Source organism: Clytia hemisphaerica, unplaced genomic scaffold (assembly GCF_902728285.1).
Source record: "Clytia hemisphaerica strain Z4C2 unplaced genomic scaffold, Clytia hemisphaerica genome assembly, whole genome shotgun sequence".
Classification (NCBI taxonomy): domain Eukaryota; kingdom Metazoa; phylum Cnidaria; class Hydrozoa; order Leptothecata; family Clytiidae; genus Clytia; species Clytia hemisphaerica.
Genome location: NW_027103852.1, coordinates 540,513 through 561,469, shown reverse-complemented (window position 1 = coordinate 561,469; position 20,957 = coordinate 540,513). Strand labels below are relative to the sequence as shown.

Below are 20,957 nucleotides of genomic sequence, written 5' to 3'. Positions count from 1 at the left end.
AAATTTTCTTTCCCTCTAGATTTCTCCACTTAAGGTAACTAAACACTTTTTGACTTAAAAATAAAGTTTTTTAAAAATTGTAGTAAATCAAATATGTTATAATGTCAAAGTAATAATAATAATAACAAATATTTTACGTGGCATGCTTCGAAAAATTCAACAGCTTTTAGACAGCTGATGAATTGTTTCCACGAAGGGCCACAAAAAAGTGGAACGAATTTTGACAAAGTTGGGCTCTGAATTTTAAACAACAAAACCCTGTTTAGAGATGCACTTGTCTCTTTTTGTGAATTTCGAAGCACTCAATGTGAAATGATTCTCCTTATCAACTCGTCCATCACCTCTTATAAGAACTTGGATGGCGCCATCTTGAGAAGGGTCTTTCAAGTGCACGGTAACGAAATTGACAACTGCTCCACTGGTATCGTAGTATGGTGCTTTTTCGGTTGACGTACAATTTGTTTCGTGTGTACATGCATAAGTTGCGAATCCTGAAAATTCATCTGTTCCCAATACTGAGATGACTACGTCTCCAGGGAACTGTTAACGTAGAAATGTAAACATTTTAATTACAATTTGTAGGTGTCCTTCTCTTACGACATTGAGCACTTCTCGATACATATGTCTTTTTCATAAATCTTTTTCTATACTTTTTTTTAGGTTATGATCTTATAACATGCACTAAGTTATAAAATTTATTTGTTTATTCGTCCTTTAGACTTACCTTAGCCGTGTTGAAGCAATAACCCAATTCAAAGCCTACAACATCAGCTGTTTGAACGACTTCGCCTGCAGTAGTTTTGAAAATGGTAACCATATCTTGTGTTGTCTCTGCACCTGTAATTAACAAGTGTTTAAGCTATGAAAAGTTCCTTCTTTCAAATGATATTTAGATTCTCAGCAGTCTTAGTTCCTTAAATTTACTTCTTCTCCCAACTCCCTCCCCTCCCCTTTCTTCACTGTTTGTATTTTAACTAGAGCCTTGTTAAATACAGGATAAACATGATCTGAGTTCTAAATTTACCTTTAGCTTCTTGTATTTTCTTCCATGCTAGGATCTCTTCTTCAGATCTCATAAAACGTTTTTGAACATTGGGTGGACTACTGAGACGTGATGGTCGATCACTTGGTGAATCGGTGAACGTGACTGTGATTGTATACCTAGAATCGAAATGTTAGATTTTATTTAGCTTGAAGGATATCGACACGGAAAAGGTTTCAGAAACGGTAAAGCTTTTCCTCCAATTTTCCTCCAATTTGACATACTTTAGTTGAATTTCGGCCTTATTCGCGAAAGAAAATGCATTTGAAAATTCTTAACAAGGTGATTCGCCAAAGTTTATGCTCGCGAAAAATTCTCTAAAAAGTTGAAAATCTATAAAGGCTTCCAAATCAAAATCAAAATTAGTAATTGTTTCATTTTTATGCCTTAAAAGCTTTATTGAATTCAAGTTTATGCTCGCGAAAGTAAATGTCGTAAATTTTGCGAATTTTCGACCTCGCGAAAGTTTGTACGCCTAAAGTATAATGAAAGGCTTACTTTAAATCCGGTGCATTTCCTGAAGTAACGATCAAATGAAGGTCGGAGTATTCTTTGTGATAGGGGAATTTGAATTGGATTTGAAATCCTTTAGGTCCTTCATTTGTAGCAATGATATGACCGTGAATGTCAGCAACTTGTACATACACATAGTCACCTGTAAGAAGGGAAAATTAACTTTATAGAATACCTTATTGGTATATATTTTCGCGTGTTACAAATTTTCGCGAATCGCGAAATTTTTTCAAAAAAACGTGTTTCGCGTGTATTAAATTTCGCGATTGCCGACTTCTGGAAAATTTTCGCGTGTATTAAATTTCGCGATTCACTAAACTAGGTATTTTCAGAAAGTGGTATAAAGCAAGAAAAAGACTGATTTTGCTTGAAACACAACGTTTTTGATGTAAAAATACTAACAAAATACTAAGAAAAAATTTTTCGCGTGTATTTAATTTCGCGATTTTGTAATTTTGAAAAATTTAAACAGTATTAAATTTCGCGAAAATTGACCAAAATACTCGCGAAATTAAGTACCCGCGAAAATTTGTAACACGCGAAAATATATACCAATAAGGTAATATTCTTTTGATAAAGTGAACAATTGTCGTCTTCTAATATTTTTAGGCTTAAAAGGGTATTGAATTGATATTATTTTCCAGAATTTTATGCCGATTTCTTTAATACTCCGAGTAGACTCACTATATCTCGAATCCAACATTCTAGTCGCTTGAGGGGGTCTTGATTTTTTCTGGTTTAACATGTATTACAGGCGATTATCTGATTTTTAGGTCACTATTTTGGCTAAATAAACTTATTAAACATACTAATCACAGGATTCCATTTCTTGTCTGGGAAATTGACGAAAACATTTGCTTGGTAATGATCAAATTGTTCCCCACCGCATAAGGCTAAGTTGAAGATATACTGCTGTTTGGCTTCGGAGGTGATATCTGATTCAGTGATATAGTAGATAGGTACTGGTGTGAAGGAGATGGAAGCCACCAGAGGGATCAGTGAGCAAAGAAGCACTAAAAAAGATAAACAATTAAAAAAAATACTTTGTTTACGAAAAACAATGGGCTCTTCCAGAAAATATTTGTACATGGGGTGGAGAATATATTGGATATTTTGTCCGGGGGTAGTGTAAAATCTGCAAAATTTGCCTTGTTTTAGGGGCAAACTTGCTCTAATTAGGGGTGATTTTGAATGTCCGGGAGATCAAAATTCGCTATGTCCGGGGAGTAATTTTCCAAAAAGTGTTATATCCTTCACCCCCACTCCCTCAGATTCAATTTTTTTTTCTGGAAGAGGCCAATCTAAGTAAACTACCACCAACCCTCTTCATATTCAACAGCTTCTCGTCTCGTTCCGGAAAACGGACAGATATACACGCTTTTTTATAAGAACACGTGGTTGAAAATTGGCCAAAACTTAAGAACACATTAACAATCTTAGCCTCAGATTTCAGAAATTACTATAAAAGTACTGATTTTAACAGGTTTTAAACCCATTTTAGGAACATCATGAGAACATTTAAGCCTTAAAATTTCAAAGAATTAATCAATAAATCAATTTTTGCTTTCCAGTTCCATATAACCCTATGCCCTGATATTTGCACGTTGTGAAAAAATCTGCAGACTCACCTTTAACAAACATCTTCAGATTACTATTTTGAGTACATCAACTTATTCGCATCAAGTGAATTATAAAAAATGGTTGGACTAGTTTCAATTTATATAGTCCGTGCATTAGGATAAATTCATTGTTGTGCCGTAGGTTTTTCCAAAACGAACATCGTCCCATCTGTAATTCACATGACTGCTACAAATTAAGTTCTTCTCCCCACATGACTGCTACAAATTAAGTTCTTGGAATTTTCACCATACAAAATTAATTTTTGCTGATTCCTGCTAAATTTTTGTACCGCGACTTTTGGCTGACAATCACCTGATGTAAAGTGATTTGGATTGACAAGTTTAGTCGTGTGCGGTCTCCCCTTAATGTTGCAGGTTCCTATTCGTGGATCTTTGCCGCGTGACAAATGTTAAACTTGACACTCAATATAATCTGCAGCTGTGATAAAAAAGGCTGTAACTTTTGAAAAAGATATTTATTCATAAAATTCAAATGAAATGGCGGTTCTGCGTCTTGTTGAAAAGATAATAAGGAGTGGAATATTTTGAATAGAAAAGATTCCAAAAAAATAGAAATTGAGGATGAAAAATGAAGAAAAATTCAATTCTTGTAGAATTGTCCTATGATCTTCATTTTCACATTAAGCTAAAAAAATGCTTTGAGAAATGCTAAAGAGGCTTGAAAGTATTTTATAGTAGTTGATAGGAGGGGGCATTTAGTGAAAGCTATGACTAGTCATAGAGGGTTATCATAGGAAAGAATTTTCAAAGAATAGTTATCAAATTTAGCTTAAAACTACTTTCTGTTTGACCAAAAAATGAGCACCTTTTTATTGTTTTTTGATGATTTTTAAATGATTAAAAGAAGATAATTGAATAATCTTTTCACAAAGATGATATTCTAAGATCAAAGAAATACTGTTAGGAAAATAGAAATTGCAGCTTAGTTATTCACAAAGTTGATATATTTCTTCATTTTTTTCTATTTGGTAATATTTCACTCTTTAATATCTTTTTAACAAGCACAAAACCGCTATGACCGCTATCTAATTCGAATTCTATCAAGAGCTACAGATTTTTTTGTCTCCTCTGCAGATTATATTGAGACAGACTTTAGACCCTTCATGTGATATTGCCTTCTTGTATTTCTTTGAAATTTCGGCCCTCTTTCCATCCTTCCATTTAGCTGATACTCAAATGCAAATGATGATGACGAATATTTATTCACGATTTAACATGAATTTATGGGAAAAGCAAAGTCTATATTTGTCCTTCCATGAAATATAAACGAGGCAGAAATACTGGTATATCGTCCAACAAAAACTCATAAAACCCTTTTGTTATATCATGATCAAGTACATCCTTGGTATTAAGACTTAGCTAAAAAAGAGAATTTCGTAAATACTTTGGTAAAAAAATCAAATTATGTTCGTATAAGATTTCTCCTCGGTGCAGATTCCTATTCGCAGGTCATTGCCGCGTGATAAATGTGAAACTTGACACTGGACCCTTCACGTGATATTGACTTCTTGTATTTCCTTGAAATTTCGGCTCTTCACTTATATTGATGTTGACAAATATTTATTCAAGATTTAACATGAATTTATGGGAAAGCATATATGTCATACTATAAAATAGGAACCACAAATACCGGTGTATCGTCCCAGAAACTCATAGAGTATTATAACCTTATAAAGGTAGACAGGGCCAGCGAATCGGTTTGAAAAGTGAGGGGGCTAAATGATTATAGTGACTAAGGAGGCCCCACCATGGTTGGGGCCGACGGACTGGAAAATTTTTGAAATTATGGTACTCTACATTGGCTTAGAAGTGATCTAAATTTAATTTTTATGAAGTTATTGGAATGAAAAAATCAAAGAAATTAAAAAAGTAACTAAAACGACGCTCTCGAGTCGACACAAACTCTCAACCAAATTCATCTAAATAAAGTTTATCCGTTAGATTTTTATGGATATGGAGCAAAGAAAGATTGTTAAACCGTTTTGGCTTCATTGTTGAACGTAGCCAAGTCTTTTTTCTCTTTTTCTCTCTCTCACTCTTTTTTTTTTGCAAAGAAGGCGGGGGGGGCTATAGCCCCCCTAGCCCCCGCGGTTTCGCCGGCCCTGGTAGATAGTATACAGTCTTATTTAAAAAGAGAATTTCATTTTGGTGAAAAACCAAGGATTAAACAAATCCAGCCCATTTAACATTGTTCATTCAAAAGCGACTGAAATAAGTTATCATTTGAGAGGTACATTTTGGGGCAATATAATTCATTTGGTTCAGGTGCTTGATATACGGATTTAATTTCAAGAAATGAGGATAATATATACAAAAAATCTAAGGAAAAACTATTTACACAAGTGAATTTTGTACAATAAAAAAATTCTCGATATTATTTTTGTTTTTTTGGAAATTTTACCGGATTAATAGAAACAAATCTTAAATCTTTGAGGGGGATGTTCTATTTTAAAAGAAAGGCCTAAAAACTGCAAATTATTTAGGGGTCATTCAAAAAGTAAGGAGAGGGGTATCAAAAACGAATTAGGGGAAGACTAAGTAAAACTAGAGGATCGAAATTTTAGGCAAAGTCTTGCTCATGTTTTGATTATTTCATCGACAAATATGAAAAGAAGTTGAACTTGTTAAAATTTATCAAAAAATCACCCTCTGTATCAAAAATTTAATCTGACCATAAATTTGTTTATGAGACAAGGTACGAACGGGGGCCAAAACTTTCAAATTTTAAGCTTTTATTCCGGACGCTCTGAACAAACAGATAACTCAAATAAAAATCTTGAATTAAAATGTCTCCAACTCCAGTTCATGTAATTAACCATTACGCATCACTTACAGCCTCATCGAAATAATAGCTTCTCTTCGTCCACCACCAAAATCATTTGTATTTCCAGCCTGTACTCCATCCTTTATTTCGTTTGGATCAGAGCCTAGTTGTATTAAATGCTCTGAAACGTCATAGTGTCCAAAAAGAAAAGCCAGTTTCAAAGGAGATAATCCGAAGCTGGTCTTCAAGTTAATGTCTGCACCTTTTTCAGTTAGCGCCATGACGAATTTCAAATTCCCCGCCACACACGCCATATGTATGGGCGCGATACCGGGCGGTCGCATACAATTTACATCGACGTCACTTTCCAAGACTTTTGTTAAAGAGTTATAATTTTCGTTCGTGATTGCGTGATGTAGTAAAACTTCACGTGATACGCAGGAGGAGGTTCGTGTCAATTTTGACTCTTTTGAATCACGATGGTGCATATTGATATCGCAATCGTCTAGCGATTCTCGTTTTTTGCTTTTTCGGCGGATGATCGATTGACGAATTTTACTCATTTTCGATTTTTATATAATGGTGTCGGTTAATGAACTTCAGAATGATTTGTCTTTTATGCCTTGGTTGTCTCTTTGTTTAAAATTGTTAATCTAAAAGGAAAGCGAACATATTTGAAAGTAAGCGAAATTCCTGATTGTGGAAATATGGCATAATATAATGTGGAAACCATACCAGCGTTTCAAGAAAAATTTTCTCGAGAGTGGTTTTCATATGACTTTCCAACGCCATCTACCGTGTACAGACTTTAGACGCAATTTTAATCTTATTAGAAGCCAAAGTTACGCAATAAATGAGTCAACCTTTTAAACTTTTCTAATTCTTAAAACACGACTAAAATAATATCTCTTTGCTTACTTAATCTAAAAGCCTTTAAATCTTCTGAGTCACTATGGAGTACCGCCAGTTTGAAAGTGGATTAATTCTCTACATTCAACTTCAAAATTATTCAAATTGAAAAAAATTTGAATCGATACCCATCATCCTCCTACTCAACTAAGAAACGTTCTTTCATTACATTTGGAGAAGAACTCGACACGTTTCGAACATAGAAAAATATGCCTACGGAATTTAAGGACGTTCTGCGGTTAGTGGTCCTATACAAAATTACCAAAAATATTTCAAAATTAAAAGCGACAATCCAAGGTAGCAATTAATTTAGATGGGCAGCAAATTGGGTCTTAATGGGGTCTTAATTATAGGAGGAATTTACAATATTGTTCTTGTAACCAAAATAAAGTTTGAAAATAACTTGTCAATCATTTCCATCTCAAGCTGTCAATCATACACTGCTTGCACGAAAGCACTATCCCTGAGAAGATAGACAGATTGTTGAACAACATCAAACCCATCCAAGCAAACGAAACCTAACTTGAGGTCAGTTCGTTATTGTTTTCTGGAAGCCACGCTTAACCTCTAAAGGGATGTGTGAAAAACGATCTGGCGAATTTGCGCTCGTTTCAAAGGACTGGGAATGACAACAAAGTTGCGTGATTATGTGAATTTATTTACGGTTCCGAAAGACATGTCAAGAGAAAGTCGTTCTGTAAATTACTAATTTGAAAGATTTTTGCGTGCTAATAAAAATGGTAGCTATTTCCGAACTCATCACACGTCTTTCAAGCTCTCTAGTATATTCTCTAGTATATTTTGCTGTGAGGGTGCCCCAGCCGCACGCGAGTAATGATTTTATGCCGTAGGGCCCCCGTGAGGGTGGGCAAGAGTAATATATTTTATGCCGTAAGAGTACGGCAAGAGTAATATATTTTATGCAGTGGGTACGGCAAGGAGTAATATATTGAGCCCGTGAGGGTGCGGCAAGAGTATATATTTTGAGGGTGCAGCAAGAATTTATGAGTAATGCGTGAGGGTGCAGTAAGAGATGACAATGCGAGGGTGCATTGATGAGTTTTTCAGTAAAAGCTTCTATGTATAAAGACTCTTTCGGGCACTTACAAAACGAAACCTTTGTCGAGTATACCGAACGGATTTCGAGGCCTTCGGTTCCTCTACGACAGCCCAGCTAAAATTTGAAGCCTGGGCACCCACTTTGACCACGGGTCTGGAGTTTTTGTCCGGGGGACGATCAATCCGTTGTTAAGTCAACAAGATAGCATGAAGATAAGGCTTCTATAAAAAAGCTAAAGTAAGTGAATTGATATAATATTTAAAAGAAGTGCTAGGAGGACCTCAATTTTTTAAATATCGTCATGCTGTAAAATAGGGTATTTATTCCATTTTGAAAATAATATTTTAATGGATTGATCCCAAGGTTGGTAAAAGGAAAGTAGTTTTTTTTATCAAGGAAAGTAGGGTATTTTTCTGAAGAAAGTAGCGTTTTCTATCAAAGGGAAGTAGTGACTTTATCAAAATTAGGTTTATTTAGGACCTCAAGTTTTGACATGATAACTGCTGTCTAACTTTTATCGATACTTCAATTTTGACGGTAGGCAAAGCACCATTTATTTTTCTATATCCCGGGATGGTGCTATGAAAAAGATGTATAATTGTAGATAGGTCATTTTAGACCTCGAGTATCGGTATTATTGTAAAGAATGGTGTTTTTAATTTTGACACAGGCAAAAGTAACATTTTATTTCAAAGGAAAGTAGTGTTTTTTATCAAGGTGTATAATTTCGTAGATTAAGTTTCGTAGAATAATTTTTCGTACAGTATTTATCTTTTTATCGTATTCCAGGTTGCCACGGTCCTTTTTCCCACGAGAGCCTTGAAACGCCTAACTACTAAACTAAATAAAAGGGTACAAGCCTGTCTCAACAAATTATCACGTTTTCACTTTCTTCATTTTCTTAGATTTTGCTTTTAAGGCCTTTAATAGTACTTGCGTTTTTTCTAAAGGATTAGTAAATAAATAAGGTTATTTTCGGTTCAACGATTAGAAAATAAGTATGTTTAAAGATGGAGGGTACCATATCGGAGAAAAACATAAATTTTTGGCATCGCGGCACGTAACAAATTGACCATTTTACCTGACTTTACTCAGATGGTTAATTTTCAAGCGCCTTCGGAGGTTTAATGTGATCGTAAGAAATTCAGCTTTAGTTTAGACAGCCCACTTTTCGCCCTGCCTATTGTAATTGTGAATTAAACTGGGTGAAAAGTTGGCAGTCAAAACTAGAGCTTATGGCCATTTGTTATCAGGTAAACGAGATCTCGATTCCATCATAGATCAATTTCTAGAACATTGAAACTAAAAAAAACATAAGAATATCGACTTCATCTTTTTATCGACCCACATAAGCGAGATGACAAAAATATCAAAATGACATTACAAGATGTTTTCTTTTATAAAATGATATTGGAATGTGCCTCAGTCAACAATATAAAAGATTAATTCTTCATTAACTATGGAAACTCATCATCTCATCAAAATGTAGAATTAGTTCAATCAAAAGACCGCTGTGCTTTATATAAGGGTTGTCTTGCTCGAAAGATACTTTGCCGTTACTTCAAAAAGAAGACGTTCTATTGGTTAACTTAGTGTTGACGTCAAACTTTGAACCAGCCAATAAACTGCCTCCCTTTCGTTTCGTGACGACCAGAACCAAATTGAAATGTGTAACTCTTTTTTTGCTGCTTTGGTTGAACTTAGCCCAATATTTTTTTTTGTTTCTAGATTCGGACTCCGTCACATAATGGTTACGTATCTTCAGAAATTCAGTGAGCCAATCACGAGATACCTGGTAACTAACTAACAGACCAACAAATAATAGTAAATAGGGGTTATTCCAGATACGCGCACTAAGTTACGTCACCTTTTAAAAATGACCTCTAGATTTCCCCATGTTGCTCAACCATTTTACTGACCTTGTAAATGATCATCATATAAATTTAACCAAAACAAAAATAGAAAATAGTACAAATATTTCTCGATTACATACTATCTACAAACAGCTACAAACATATTGTGTTGTAATATATGGTAAGCAAGACCACAGGCTAATTTTGAACTAGTGAACCAGTTATACGTTTGACAAGAGACCCATTCTAGCTCTTAGTATAGTTTTTAAAAGTATACTGAGTTTATTTACAAATAAAGTACACAAAAATACCTGGAGCTAACCTCGTCCCATGTAACCCAAGGTCTTATTACAACACTTAAACGTGATTGTTATGAGAGTCTGACAGCATCGAGGAAAGATTTTCACAAACATCTCACATCTGCAACACTGCACGCTTTTTTTATAAGAATTTTTTTTTCAATTCATCATGAATATTCTTGGCTTTTTGGGAAAAATTATCCTGAAATATTGGATCGAAACCCAACCAAAATCTAACGTGTAATGCATACCACAAGCAAAAATTTGGCATTTTTGTGGAACCTTTCAACATTGCTGGAGAATGATTGACAATTTCATGGTAAAATGCTCTAAATAGTGAGGTTAAGTAAATCGGTTAAATCACGACGACTAACGAAAATTTAACAGGCTAGTGAGTTTCAACCATTCAAATTTCGTATTTTCACTAGCCTATTACATTTTTCGTCCGTCGTCGTGATTATCCTTGTATGCTTAACCTCAGTAATATAGCATTCTTAGCCAAGCTACCATATTCTTAATTTTTTGACCAATTTCATCAGAAATATTCTTATAAAAAAAGCGTGTAAACTCCAACAAAGCAAAATCCAGGAAAAGCTGGTCTACTATTTCATTTACGTAGATCGACTTAAGAACAATTTTAATCCAAGTTCTAGAAAAGACATTTGTCTAAAAATAACCGTGCGACTATTCTCGATGAAAATCTATAAATGAGACCAAACAAAATTCTCAATCGATCGAATCGAAATGAGTGGAATGTCAAAGCCTTCCCCTTATTGAGTTTATCCAGGCAGGGAAGCATGTGGATTAATTCAAGCAAACACTGCACGTTTTTTTATTTATAAGCATTACACATATCAGCATATCCAGGCTGAGATTTTGTCTTCAAAACAACAGATCTATCGTTAGAGAACAATAGAAATTTAATCATAAGCCCATTCTCCGCTCAAATGGGCCTTATGCTTGAGAAAAAACGTGCATGTATATTGTATATAACAAATCAGCAATAATTGATTAAACTTTGAGATATCGTTTGAAGCTTAGGTATAAAGAAATATCAGCTTGATAACGTTTTAAGTATGAAAGTATGTCTGCAACAGCGCAAAATTATAATTCAAATGATTTCATTCCTTATGTATGGGAAAGTTTGATGGATACGTGCCGGTAAAAATTTTAGACTTTAAGACTGCTGAGCTTAAGCACAAATAGAAAATGTATGTTTGAAATTATTCTAAAAGTATACGTTTTTATAAGAAACACTATATCTACTAGACTATGCTATAGTCTAAGACAAATCACTATCTAAGAAATAAGCCCAAAGCCGAAGTTCGCAAACGGTTTTTTGCCGAAAAGAGTTTGCCAGTCTATTTACCTTTGGATGTCCCTACTTTTTGAAACCCGTTGACTTAAATGTTCTTAAAATAAACCTAGGGTATCAGATCCTATTATAGTCTGTTTTTAAGGTTAAGCCAAATTCAGCTCGGTGTTCGTATAAAAGCGTGTAGGAAAGACCTGCCACCAAATCTATGGTACGTGTAGATTAATTTGTATTAAGTCTAACTCTTACACGAATATTACTAGTCATTTTATTAACACGAAGTGAAAAATTTCGTGTTAATAAAAATCCCCTTAATAAAAACCCCCAGTCGCTGTTTTCTTGAAAAAGCAGAAAATTCGTGTTAATTTCAGATCGTCCAAATTTCAAGGCCGTTGAATACTTGCCTATCAATATTCGTGTAATAAAGTAGAGGATAATGCCATCTTGAAATTTTTTATTTTATTTTTCAAAAATTATATGAAAACACCAAAACAACAAGATTTTTTAAATCCCCATCATAGGTTTATGAAACTAAAGCGAATACCTAAAAACACATTTCGAATTTGAAAAAACATGATTTGCTTTTTGCTTTTCTCCAAAAAGGGTCTAGGTAGTGGTCTAGTCTAGGTATTGACTTTTACTGAGTGCGCAGGCCAAAAAAGATAAAGTCTTCCATATTATGCTGGGCCAATTATCAGCGCAATCCAATCAATCAAAAAGCAATAAGTGGTCCAGGGTACAAATTTGCTGTTACTTATGCAAAATACTAATTCAAAGCACTAAACATCCCTTATACTTTTTGTCAAAATTTGAAGTAACAAAAGGTTCTCAGTAAACAAGATTTGATTCAGTTCACCAAAACAAGACTCATTCTTAGTTTAGTTCCATTTTACACCAAAAACTTCTAGACTCTTGACGAATACATGAAATTCCCCCATCATATCTTACTCGCGAAGCTTCCAAAGAAATGCACCAATCTAAAATAGACACGTTTTTCTATTTAAAAAAAGAATATCGAAGCCAACCCAGTTAATGAGCTTATTTCATAACCCCTAAAACATTACATAACTATGTATGGAAGGTTCGATATAACCCTACAACGAAAGATAAAAGAGGCGCTTTAAAATACCGAAAAATACTTATAACTACATTGCTTGAATTGCGAAGATGCCGAGATGTCAAATGTTTTTAACAGATTAAGCCAACTGATAACATGTTTAAAATGACCTTAGAGGATGTGTCAAAATAATCTGCAATAAATCTAACCAACTACCTTTGTTGAAACAATTTCTGGAGCAAGATTGCAAATTTGAATAGTAATACCTGGTTGAAAATATATCTAGGAGTCGAGTTTCATAAAAAAAGAAAAAGAAAATGAAGATGTAAGAAGAAGTAAAATCAACACAAACCCTTTGTTTTGACAAATGTTTCAAAAGTAAACAGTCAAAAGATATCAAATTCAATTACTGGTTTTGCTGTTTTCATCAACCATCTAGAGTCTGTCAAATACAAACTTTTGTTGAACATCCAAGCTCCTTGTTGCTTACTTAAACCTGATGGTCTAACCACCAATATGAGACATAACTCTCAATAAATAAAACAAATCTTCGGATGTCCGATAAAAAAAATGACAATTTTCTTTCAGCGTTGAAGGAAATTAATAGACTATCCGGTATAAATCATTAAGTTGAAGTCTACCTCCTGCTATCATCAGAAAACCTTCTTATCCAAATAATAATGGCGGGAGGTAACAAATTATTTTTAGTACTTACATGCAGGTAAATCTATTATGTCTTTTATAAGCACGACAATTAAAAACATACCTCGGTCTAGTTTAGAAAAAGGAGTCTGAAACGTTAAAAGAGCAATTAAATCTTAAGCATATTCATATCCTACCTAACTGGCACACAACGTTCTTTGATGGTGCATCCAACGTTATATGGACGTTGTGGACATTAAAAAGATGTTGAAAAAACGTTGTGTGCAAGCTTGGTAGCCAAGGGACAGTCACTAGCTTCAGGAAAAAGTAGTCCCTTTTCGTAAAGATTAATAATCCCCAGACTTCTAGAAAACTGTAGCCTGCTCATTGATTATCCTGAGTATGTCCTTGTAAGTTTACACTGAAACCATATAAAAACACATTCTTGAGGGCGTTCAAGCTATGAAGCACAGTGGAAAAGGCAAGCCATACCATAGTATGTCCTGATCGAACTCAAAGGAATAAGTAAACTCCCCTAAATTGAAAAGCACAATGGAAGAGCAAAAAACGACCAGCCTGTGTCTGTGAAAAACAGTGTCAGACCTACAAACACGTAAAGCTATATAGTGACTGCTGAGGAAGGAATCTTAGCTTAAAAAACATACGTAGATGTTGAAAGAAAGACAACTTTGACCGGTTTTAATCCGATTAAACAAACAATAGATTAAAATCGGAATTACGGTAACAGACGGGTTAACAGGAGGGCAAAAGGAATATTTGATGAAGTGTGGGTTCTAATTTAAAGAGGAGTTTGCAGAAGGGTTTCAATTTGTGACAGGGTTCATTTTTTTTATCTTTATCCTTTATCTACAGTAGAGTCACCATAACTCGAACCTTAAATTGATTTGGATGACCCTGTAACTCGAACAATTTCCTTTTAACCTATCACGGTTCGAGTTAAGGAGTTTCTACTGTACTGTACATGGAAATTAAGACACTTGGTCAAAACAATTTTGAACTCTTTTCCTTATGTAACCTAAAGTTATAAACAATCGGATTTGTGGTTATAAGCAGAATCGGTTTATATCGAGGTTTATCTTAAAGTTTTATTGAGAAAAATTGACCCGATCAAAAAACCGACTAAATTCAAAGTAAGATAGAATTTCTCGATAGCTTGATTATAATTCAAGTTTTGATCAAAATAAAGTCAAGAAGGTTAATGTATTTTTTATGAAAGACGGTCTTCATAAAGATAAGCCCTTGATAAGCCTTAGGCAAAGAAAGAAGTCCTATATGTAACCCGCCAAGGAAAATTAAGTAGATTCCAAGCAAACAAAATAAGAAAAAGTACAGTCATCTAAAACCAACAGGACTTAATTTGACTTCCGTTATAAGAGCTATCATGGCCCACACTACGCAATGTTAAATTAATTAAAATTGAAAAGTTTTTCTTTTATGGGGTCAGAGTGTATTTTTCTACAAAAAAAAAATTAACAAAGTTGCGTGGGTCCTTGATTTTTTGTGAGACACAAATGTAATAAAAATAACTTTTTCTGGATAGAATTGCTGACCGCTAACGGAACAAACACACATCCTTTCGATATTAAAACCGCATGACAAATAGCTGACTTCCTGTCTATGGTTGGACTGTCGCCCAAACATCTATACACACATTTTTTTGAACATTGATCAAATTAAATACGAAAGGTTCGGAATTTCCTGAGACATTGAAGGAGTTATAGAATACAAACAGACAGTAGTGTGGTATCCCAAAAACCTTTGTCCAATGAGATGTACACAAAACGGTACCCAAATGCTAGAAAGGAATCTCCTATATAAAATTGAGCCCGTTATCCGAAGTTCGGCGCAACCATTTATTCAAAGATCCGTGATACACTATATTAGAACGAAGGCTTCGAGGCTAAAATGTTAAGTTCAAGTTAAAAACATTTTAAGGCTTTGCGGACTCTAGAACATCGAATTTCATAGGAAAATGGAAAAAAATACTCAAAAAATGGCGAGAAGAACATTTTTAGGCTTAAAACTCAAAAAGTTAAGAACATTCCAAGGCTTCAAAAATTTTGGATCTTCTGATAAAAAAAACAACGTGTAATCAAAATGGCAAGTCAGCAGGTAGTGATTGTTCCCATCCTCTGTCAACAAAAGGTGTCATACATAATGCAGGATCCAAGTCCGATTGATAGATTAAAACGGAGCTTTGACCATATCGGTAAGGTTTGAAGCTCGAGAGTAGATTTAGATAGTCGGATGGAGAGAAAAGAAATAAAAGAATGGAAAATAGGAAAAACCTAAAAATTCTGCATGTACGAGTGGAGTTGTGATATCATAATATTGTCACTTCTAATTAACAACACAAGCAGAGAGAACCAACAAAACAAATAAGGTCGTTGAAAAGGCCATCCCCATACTTTAAATGATGTTTAGATTCACAGTTGATAAGGTTCTCAAAAGCCATCGAACAAGTTCTAACATATAAAACACGGCAACTACATATAAAATTAAATCACATTGTAAATGGTCTAAAAAATGAAGCGGGCAGCAAAAGTGTAGCCTACATCCTTGTCAAGTTATACTGGCATATAAAACACAGCGAAAACATATAAGAATCTGAAGCGGTCTAAAATGTAGCCTATATCCACAACTGATCTGGTGGTTAAGTGACAACTAAAGCTAGGACTGCACCTCTTAACTAACCAAAAGTCCTTCGCGTACCAATTGATCTAAACCCATCTTAATATAATCTTTCAATCAGTTTTAATCAAGTTCCTTGATCGTGTTTAACGAGATATGAGAGCTTATCTTTCAACCAATTATTCATTTTAATTAATATTACAAATTATAATCTAAAGGATTAGACGAACATACATTAACTCATAAAGATTTGCCCATATTTGTGCATTCAAATGGCTTATTTTAAGACCTTTGAAATGCCATGGAGTATTTCAATACTTACAAAAGATAAAGTTAGCATTTAAACGGGATATACTCTCTACACTAAGGAAACTTATTTAGCAAATTTTGCGAGTTTCATCAAAATTCGCCAAAATCAGTTCTCACCAAAATTTAATTATTGCTACTTTTCTAAAAAATAATAACATCTCATCAAAGTAAAGTTTTTTCATGCTTTTGTACATAACTCTAAATAACAAAAAAATTGAAATAAACAACCGATTTACCCTGCCAGCCGCAAAAATAATCTTAAAGCAAAGAATGCTGAAATGAGGTAAAGACTCGGAAGATAGCGAGTCTCTCATAGCAATTTCAAAAGCGAAGCTATTTCAAATGATACATATGCATAAAAAACACACCCTATTCAAGGATTTAGTGACCATACAATACCGTTCTATTCTAGGTCTTGTTGTATAAGAGAAATTCATACACAGCTTAAGATACATGGTCATGCAGCGATAATCTGATGCTAATGTATAAACAAAAGCTCAGTGTGAGTGACGGTATTAAACACAGATTTATGCATAAGCTTCCTCTTCAGCACTTTGCAATATAGTACTTTTGTTAACGCTTAGTTTGGCCTAGCAGAAAACAAGTACCTCCTAGAAAAGAATACTCTCGTAGAACTTAAATAGTTCCGGCGGGTACTTTTAGGTAGGAAATTTGTACCCGAGGGGTACATTATCTATTTTCGGGAAAAAATAGTGGGGAGCGTTGTTTTCGGCGCAGGAAGAGTACTTTTTCCCTGTAACACCGACACCAGAGTAAAAATAAAAGCATAAGAAAAAGACAAAAAAGGTAGCTTGAAAAAGCCACTAGAATGCGGAATCCCAAAAGAAAAACAAATTCGAAGTGGTAACGGTATAAAAGAAAGTTGCTGTTATCCAAAAATCCTTTTCCAAACATAAAATACACCTGACTTCTTTGTGAAAATATATCGAGAGGGGGCACCAAAGGCCAAAATCTCTAAACAAAGGCCCTATATTCTCATTGGCCACCCAGAAAAATTTCCATACCACGCCAAAAAAAAACTGATCACATTTTCAAAACCAACTTCACATATACTCACTTATCAAACATGCCATCCGTCGTTACCAACCAAATATTAATTAATAAAACCTGCTCTTTTCTCAACCTGCGGTATTTTAGTTAAAACACACATACAAAAATAATTTTCTCCCACGGTTACTCTTTCTGCAAGATTTTACGCAACCCTTGAAGAGGGCACTTTGCTGGCAAATTCCATCTATAAGCATAAAGCAAAAGTCTAATACATTATGGTGTATATTTTTTTGGCCAAATGCACCCAAATGTTATATAAACCAACTCAAATGTAGTAGAAGTTTTACCCATAAACAAAGGAATTTACAATCTTTACAATAACCATTACACAATCTTCAAAAGCATCAAGATAATGTAACAAACTTTGAGTTATATAATTAGTATACATAATTATAATGGATTATTAAGTATAATCAAGGAATGGATTGACAAGGGAAATTTTATACGACACAGAACATCAATTACAAAACATGAAGAAATCCTGAACAACCTGAAGCTTATATTTCAAAATTAAAGAGCATAAGGATAATTAAGGACGGTCTGGAAAATAAGAACATGCTGTGGAAATTTGAACGGTCCTTACTCAAAAACAATTTCAGAACCAAAACGCTGTTATAGATCAAAACAATTGATCAATACTCGAAAATGATTAAGGAACAAAAACATCTCGATATACTTTGAAGTCACAAGCAAAAATTAAGAAATCAAGCATTATATTTTCAACTTTTTTTAAGTTTGAGGTATATTGACTTCAAGGGCTTTTTATATCATAACAACTTGAAAGGCTTGAAAATGTTACCCCTAACATTACAAATACTAAGGGTAAATTTTTATTGTTATGACTTGAACTATGTTCGTTTAATCCCACTTGAAAAAAAGGAAATTTCTTCATTGTTTGGTAAAATTACAAGAATTTTAATTTTACCTAAATATTAGAAATCCCTTATAATGAAAATTCTTGTTTCGAGTTGAGTAAGAAATAAAAAAGACTGGCAATTCTAATGACATTGATGATGACATTGACCCTAGAAAATAGGAGAACACATTGTTATTCTGTTATATAGACCAGTTCCGTGTGACGTCACTTTAACCCACGACCAGCCATTTACCTAAGAAACGGTGAAGAAGTTATGTACAAGATGATCTAGTAACACCTTGATAGCTCAAAGTCTTTAAAATATTTCCCGATTGGACCTGCGCATAGTTTTTTGTTTGTGGGTGAAATTTATGTCAGTTAGGAACAGGCAGCTTGCTCGAGGTTTACTTAAAGATAGTACCTAGCTGGATTTTGCTGAATCGGTCCATTCTGATATTCTATTCTGTGGGACAGACTTTCCAGACAAGCTACCATCATAGATCGATTATTTTAGAATATTACAATTCAGAAGAACCTATTTTAGAATCTAACAAATTTGAAAACTTTCCCAAAACGTCAAATAAGCAACCAACAAAACTAAAAAAGGGCCAGCGATGTAAACAACAGGTTACATAAGCTGTTGATGGAGAGTGGTTACAAACTTCGCACTTGCAATAAAAAGATTAACAGCCATGCACGTTTACTAGAACAAACTATATAAGAAAATAAGGCTTCGATGGCTAAAATATTAAGAACATTTATGGCTCTAAGGACTCAAAACAGCAAAAATCTTAAGAAATTGCAACCGAAGGCTTCAAAATTTTTTGATTTCATACGATAAAACGTATTCACACTAACGTTCGAGTAGGTAAATTTAAATAATGTAGGGAAATGATTCTATAACTGTAAAATAAGAAGTTCATAGCGAGAGTGTAATAAAAAGATTGCTCACTTTCAGATGTTTAAAGATGCATCTCGAAGATAATATTATCATAATCAACTAAATCCAATTTTCAAAAGCTTTTGGTAAACAAACGAAATAGTTTTTTATTGATTGGTAGTGACCAGTGACATTCCTCTACTTAAATCCCGTAAGATTTGTACATCTAATGGTACCCAAAGAAACATTTCAAGTCTATCCTCAGTAGAGCTAATACCACGAACGATAAGAAGAGCCTCTTCTCGATTCTGAAACGTCTCAAAACAAATGAAAACCAAAAATCTTAATTCTAACCAGATTATAGTAACATAATTCAAACAAGACGAAACCACAATATTCCAAAATTAGAAAACTATAGACACAGATTAACATATCTTTAAATGTCACTTCGCTGAGCTGCATATGGAGAAGCGGCTCCAAGAAAATAAATAGATGTGTCATCACTATCATAAATTGACTTTGACTAACTACTGGATTCTAATCTCTATCTAAGAAATATCTTGGTATGTATTCTTCTGGAAAATTTTTGAGTCCTGATGAAATAATATTTATTTTTTCACCCCTGCTTTGATCTCGAACTGAAAATGCAAACACACATGAGTTGCTTGAATTTTTTCGTCTTTGTCAATGAGACAGGGGTGTTTATACATCGTGATCAACATATCTTTAGATGTCCCTTCGCCGGGTGGGTACACACCGAGAGGCGGCTCCAAGAAAATAAATAGATGTGTCATCGTTGTCATAACAAGTGTTACTATAATGACAAATTTCTTACAATGAATTGAATACCTAGTGGTTTCTGGTTCTGTCCAGTCTGGTTCTGTCTCTCCCTCAATCTCAATTAATAACATAACATGATATCCATTCTTCTAGAAAAACTTCAATTCTTTCTTTTGATTATAATACCTACTCTCCCTCCATTTGAAAATCTCGATATATATTCTTCGAAACAACTGTGGTAAATCAATGCCATACGAGTGCTCGATTAGAAAAGAACCAGAGCCATATAGTAATTAATTAATAATTAATTTTGAATCGATATATATTCTTCGAGAACATTTTTTCATTTCCTGGTGAATTTTTATGCTTTAACTTTTTCATTCTTCGCTGCTTTGATCCCGAACTGAAAATTCGAACTTGAGCCTCTATTTCTTCCCGCTGGATAAGATACTCGGGTCGCTGGGGGTAGTGGTGTTACATTGTTGCCAAAAGACTAAATTAACGACCAAGTGCAGTGACTGTGGCAGACTATATTTGTTTGTTTTTTCACCGTCAACACAGACAAAAAGTATCTGTGTTTGACAAAATCCAGTATGCAAACATTACAAACTATCTGAAAATATAACAAAGCAAGGAAATTGGCATGTTACTTTCCCACTATTATGATATAAACATTTTACAATCTAAACTGCGTTCGATCAGTATCAACTGGGCTATAGTAGGGGGAAATTTGCAAAATCGCTCGATTTTTTTAGTCAAAGCACTTGTTATACATTTTTGGAAAGCTAAGGGTTAGGGGAATCAAAATAACTTGGGTGCCAATTTTTTTTCGGACACTTTGGTGTGATTTTCGGACAAATACGACGGTCTCAGGCAAAAATCATAGGGTGAAAAATTAATGAAAATTTTAGCTTGAGAAAACGGAGACCTGTTGTATATTTTTGGAAAGCTCTCAAAAAATTAAGATTAGTGATATATTGCGAGTATAGGTGATTTCTTTACCTAACTCGAGATATTAATCCTTAAAAACAGTGTTTTCAGTGTTTTTCAGCCAGAAACAGCTGTTTTGTCCAGTTTTTGTGCTTTCGGAAGCTCAATATCTCGAGTTAGGTACTGAAATCACCTATACATTAATAGGGTTAAAAAACTATCCACAGGCCCGGCGGAAAAACCATAAAAGTGGAGGGGCTAAAGGATCTAAATGAGATAGAATTCGCCATTAATTGAGAAAAAAAGTAAGCAGCTCCAGCCTCCTCGCTTAAACCGGGCCTGATCCAGGTACCACAGATCCTCCTCTAATGTCTTACTGTCGTTT

The 20,957-nt window shown here is 34.2% G+C and overlaps 3 protein-coding genes across 3 annotated transcripts in view; all 3 read right to left on the bottom strand.

Annotated features, from left to right (window-relative positions):
* Nucleotides 1–63: 63 nt before the first annotated feature.
* On the bottom strand, nt 64–3,332 carry LOC136807928 (uncharacterized). Its single transcript, XM_067064550.1, has 6 exons — nt 3,184–3,332; nt 2,365–2,568; nt 1,541–1,697; nt 1,025–1,161; nt 725–837; nt 64–540 (listed from the first exon to the last, which is right to left on the bottom strand). Exons 1-6 carry the CDS (start codon nt 3,194–3,196, stop codon nt 244–246), a joined length of 921 nt encoding a protein of 306 aa, XP_066920651.1. The 5' UTR covers nt 3,197–3,332; the 3' UTR covers nt 64–243.
* A 2,692-nt stretch (nt 3,333–6,024) lies between these two features.
* On the bottom strand, nt 6,025–6,522 carry LOC136807855 (ankyrin repeat domain-containing protein 39 homolog). Its single transcript, XM_067064474.1, has one exon. It carries the CDS (start codon nt 6,520–6,522, stop codon nt 6,025–6,027), a length of 498 nt encoding a protein of 165 aa, XP_066920575.1.
* Nucleotides 6,523–20,957, bottom strand: part of LOC136807926 (replication-associated recombination protein A-like) — a 28,607-nt gene continuing 14,172 nt past the window's right edge. Inside the window, exon 9 of the mRNA XM_067064548.1 lies at nt 6,523–6,612. The gene's annotated coding sequence lies outside the window, so the exon portion shown is untranslated. The remainder of the gene's footprint in view (nt 6,613–20,957) is intronic.

What these genes read in the sequence shown, in the direction of transcription:
- LOC136807855 (XM_067064474.1), bottom strand. Translation starts at nt 6,522, where the DNA reads ATGAGTAAAATTCGTCAATCGATCATCCGCCGAAAAAGCAAAAAACGA.
- LOC136807928 (XM_067064550.1), bottom strand. An exon ending in GGAAATGCACCGGATTTAAA is followed by an intron (nt 1,162 to 1,540) that starts GTAAGCCTTTCA and finishes TTTCGATTCTAG; the next exon opens with GTATACAATCACAGTCACGT. An exon ending in ATTGCTTCAACACGGCTAAG is followed by an intron (nt 541 to 724) that starts GTAAGTCTAAAG and finishes CTACGTTAACAG; the next exon opens with TTCCCTGGAGACGTAGTCAT.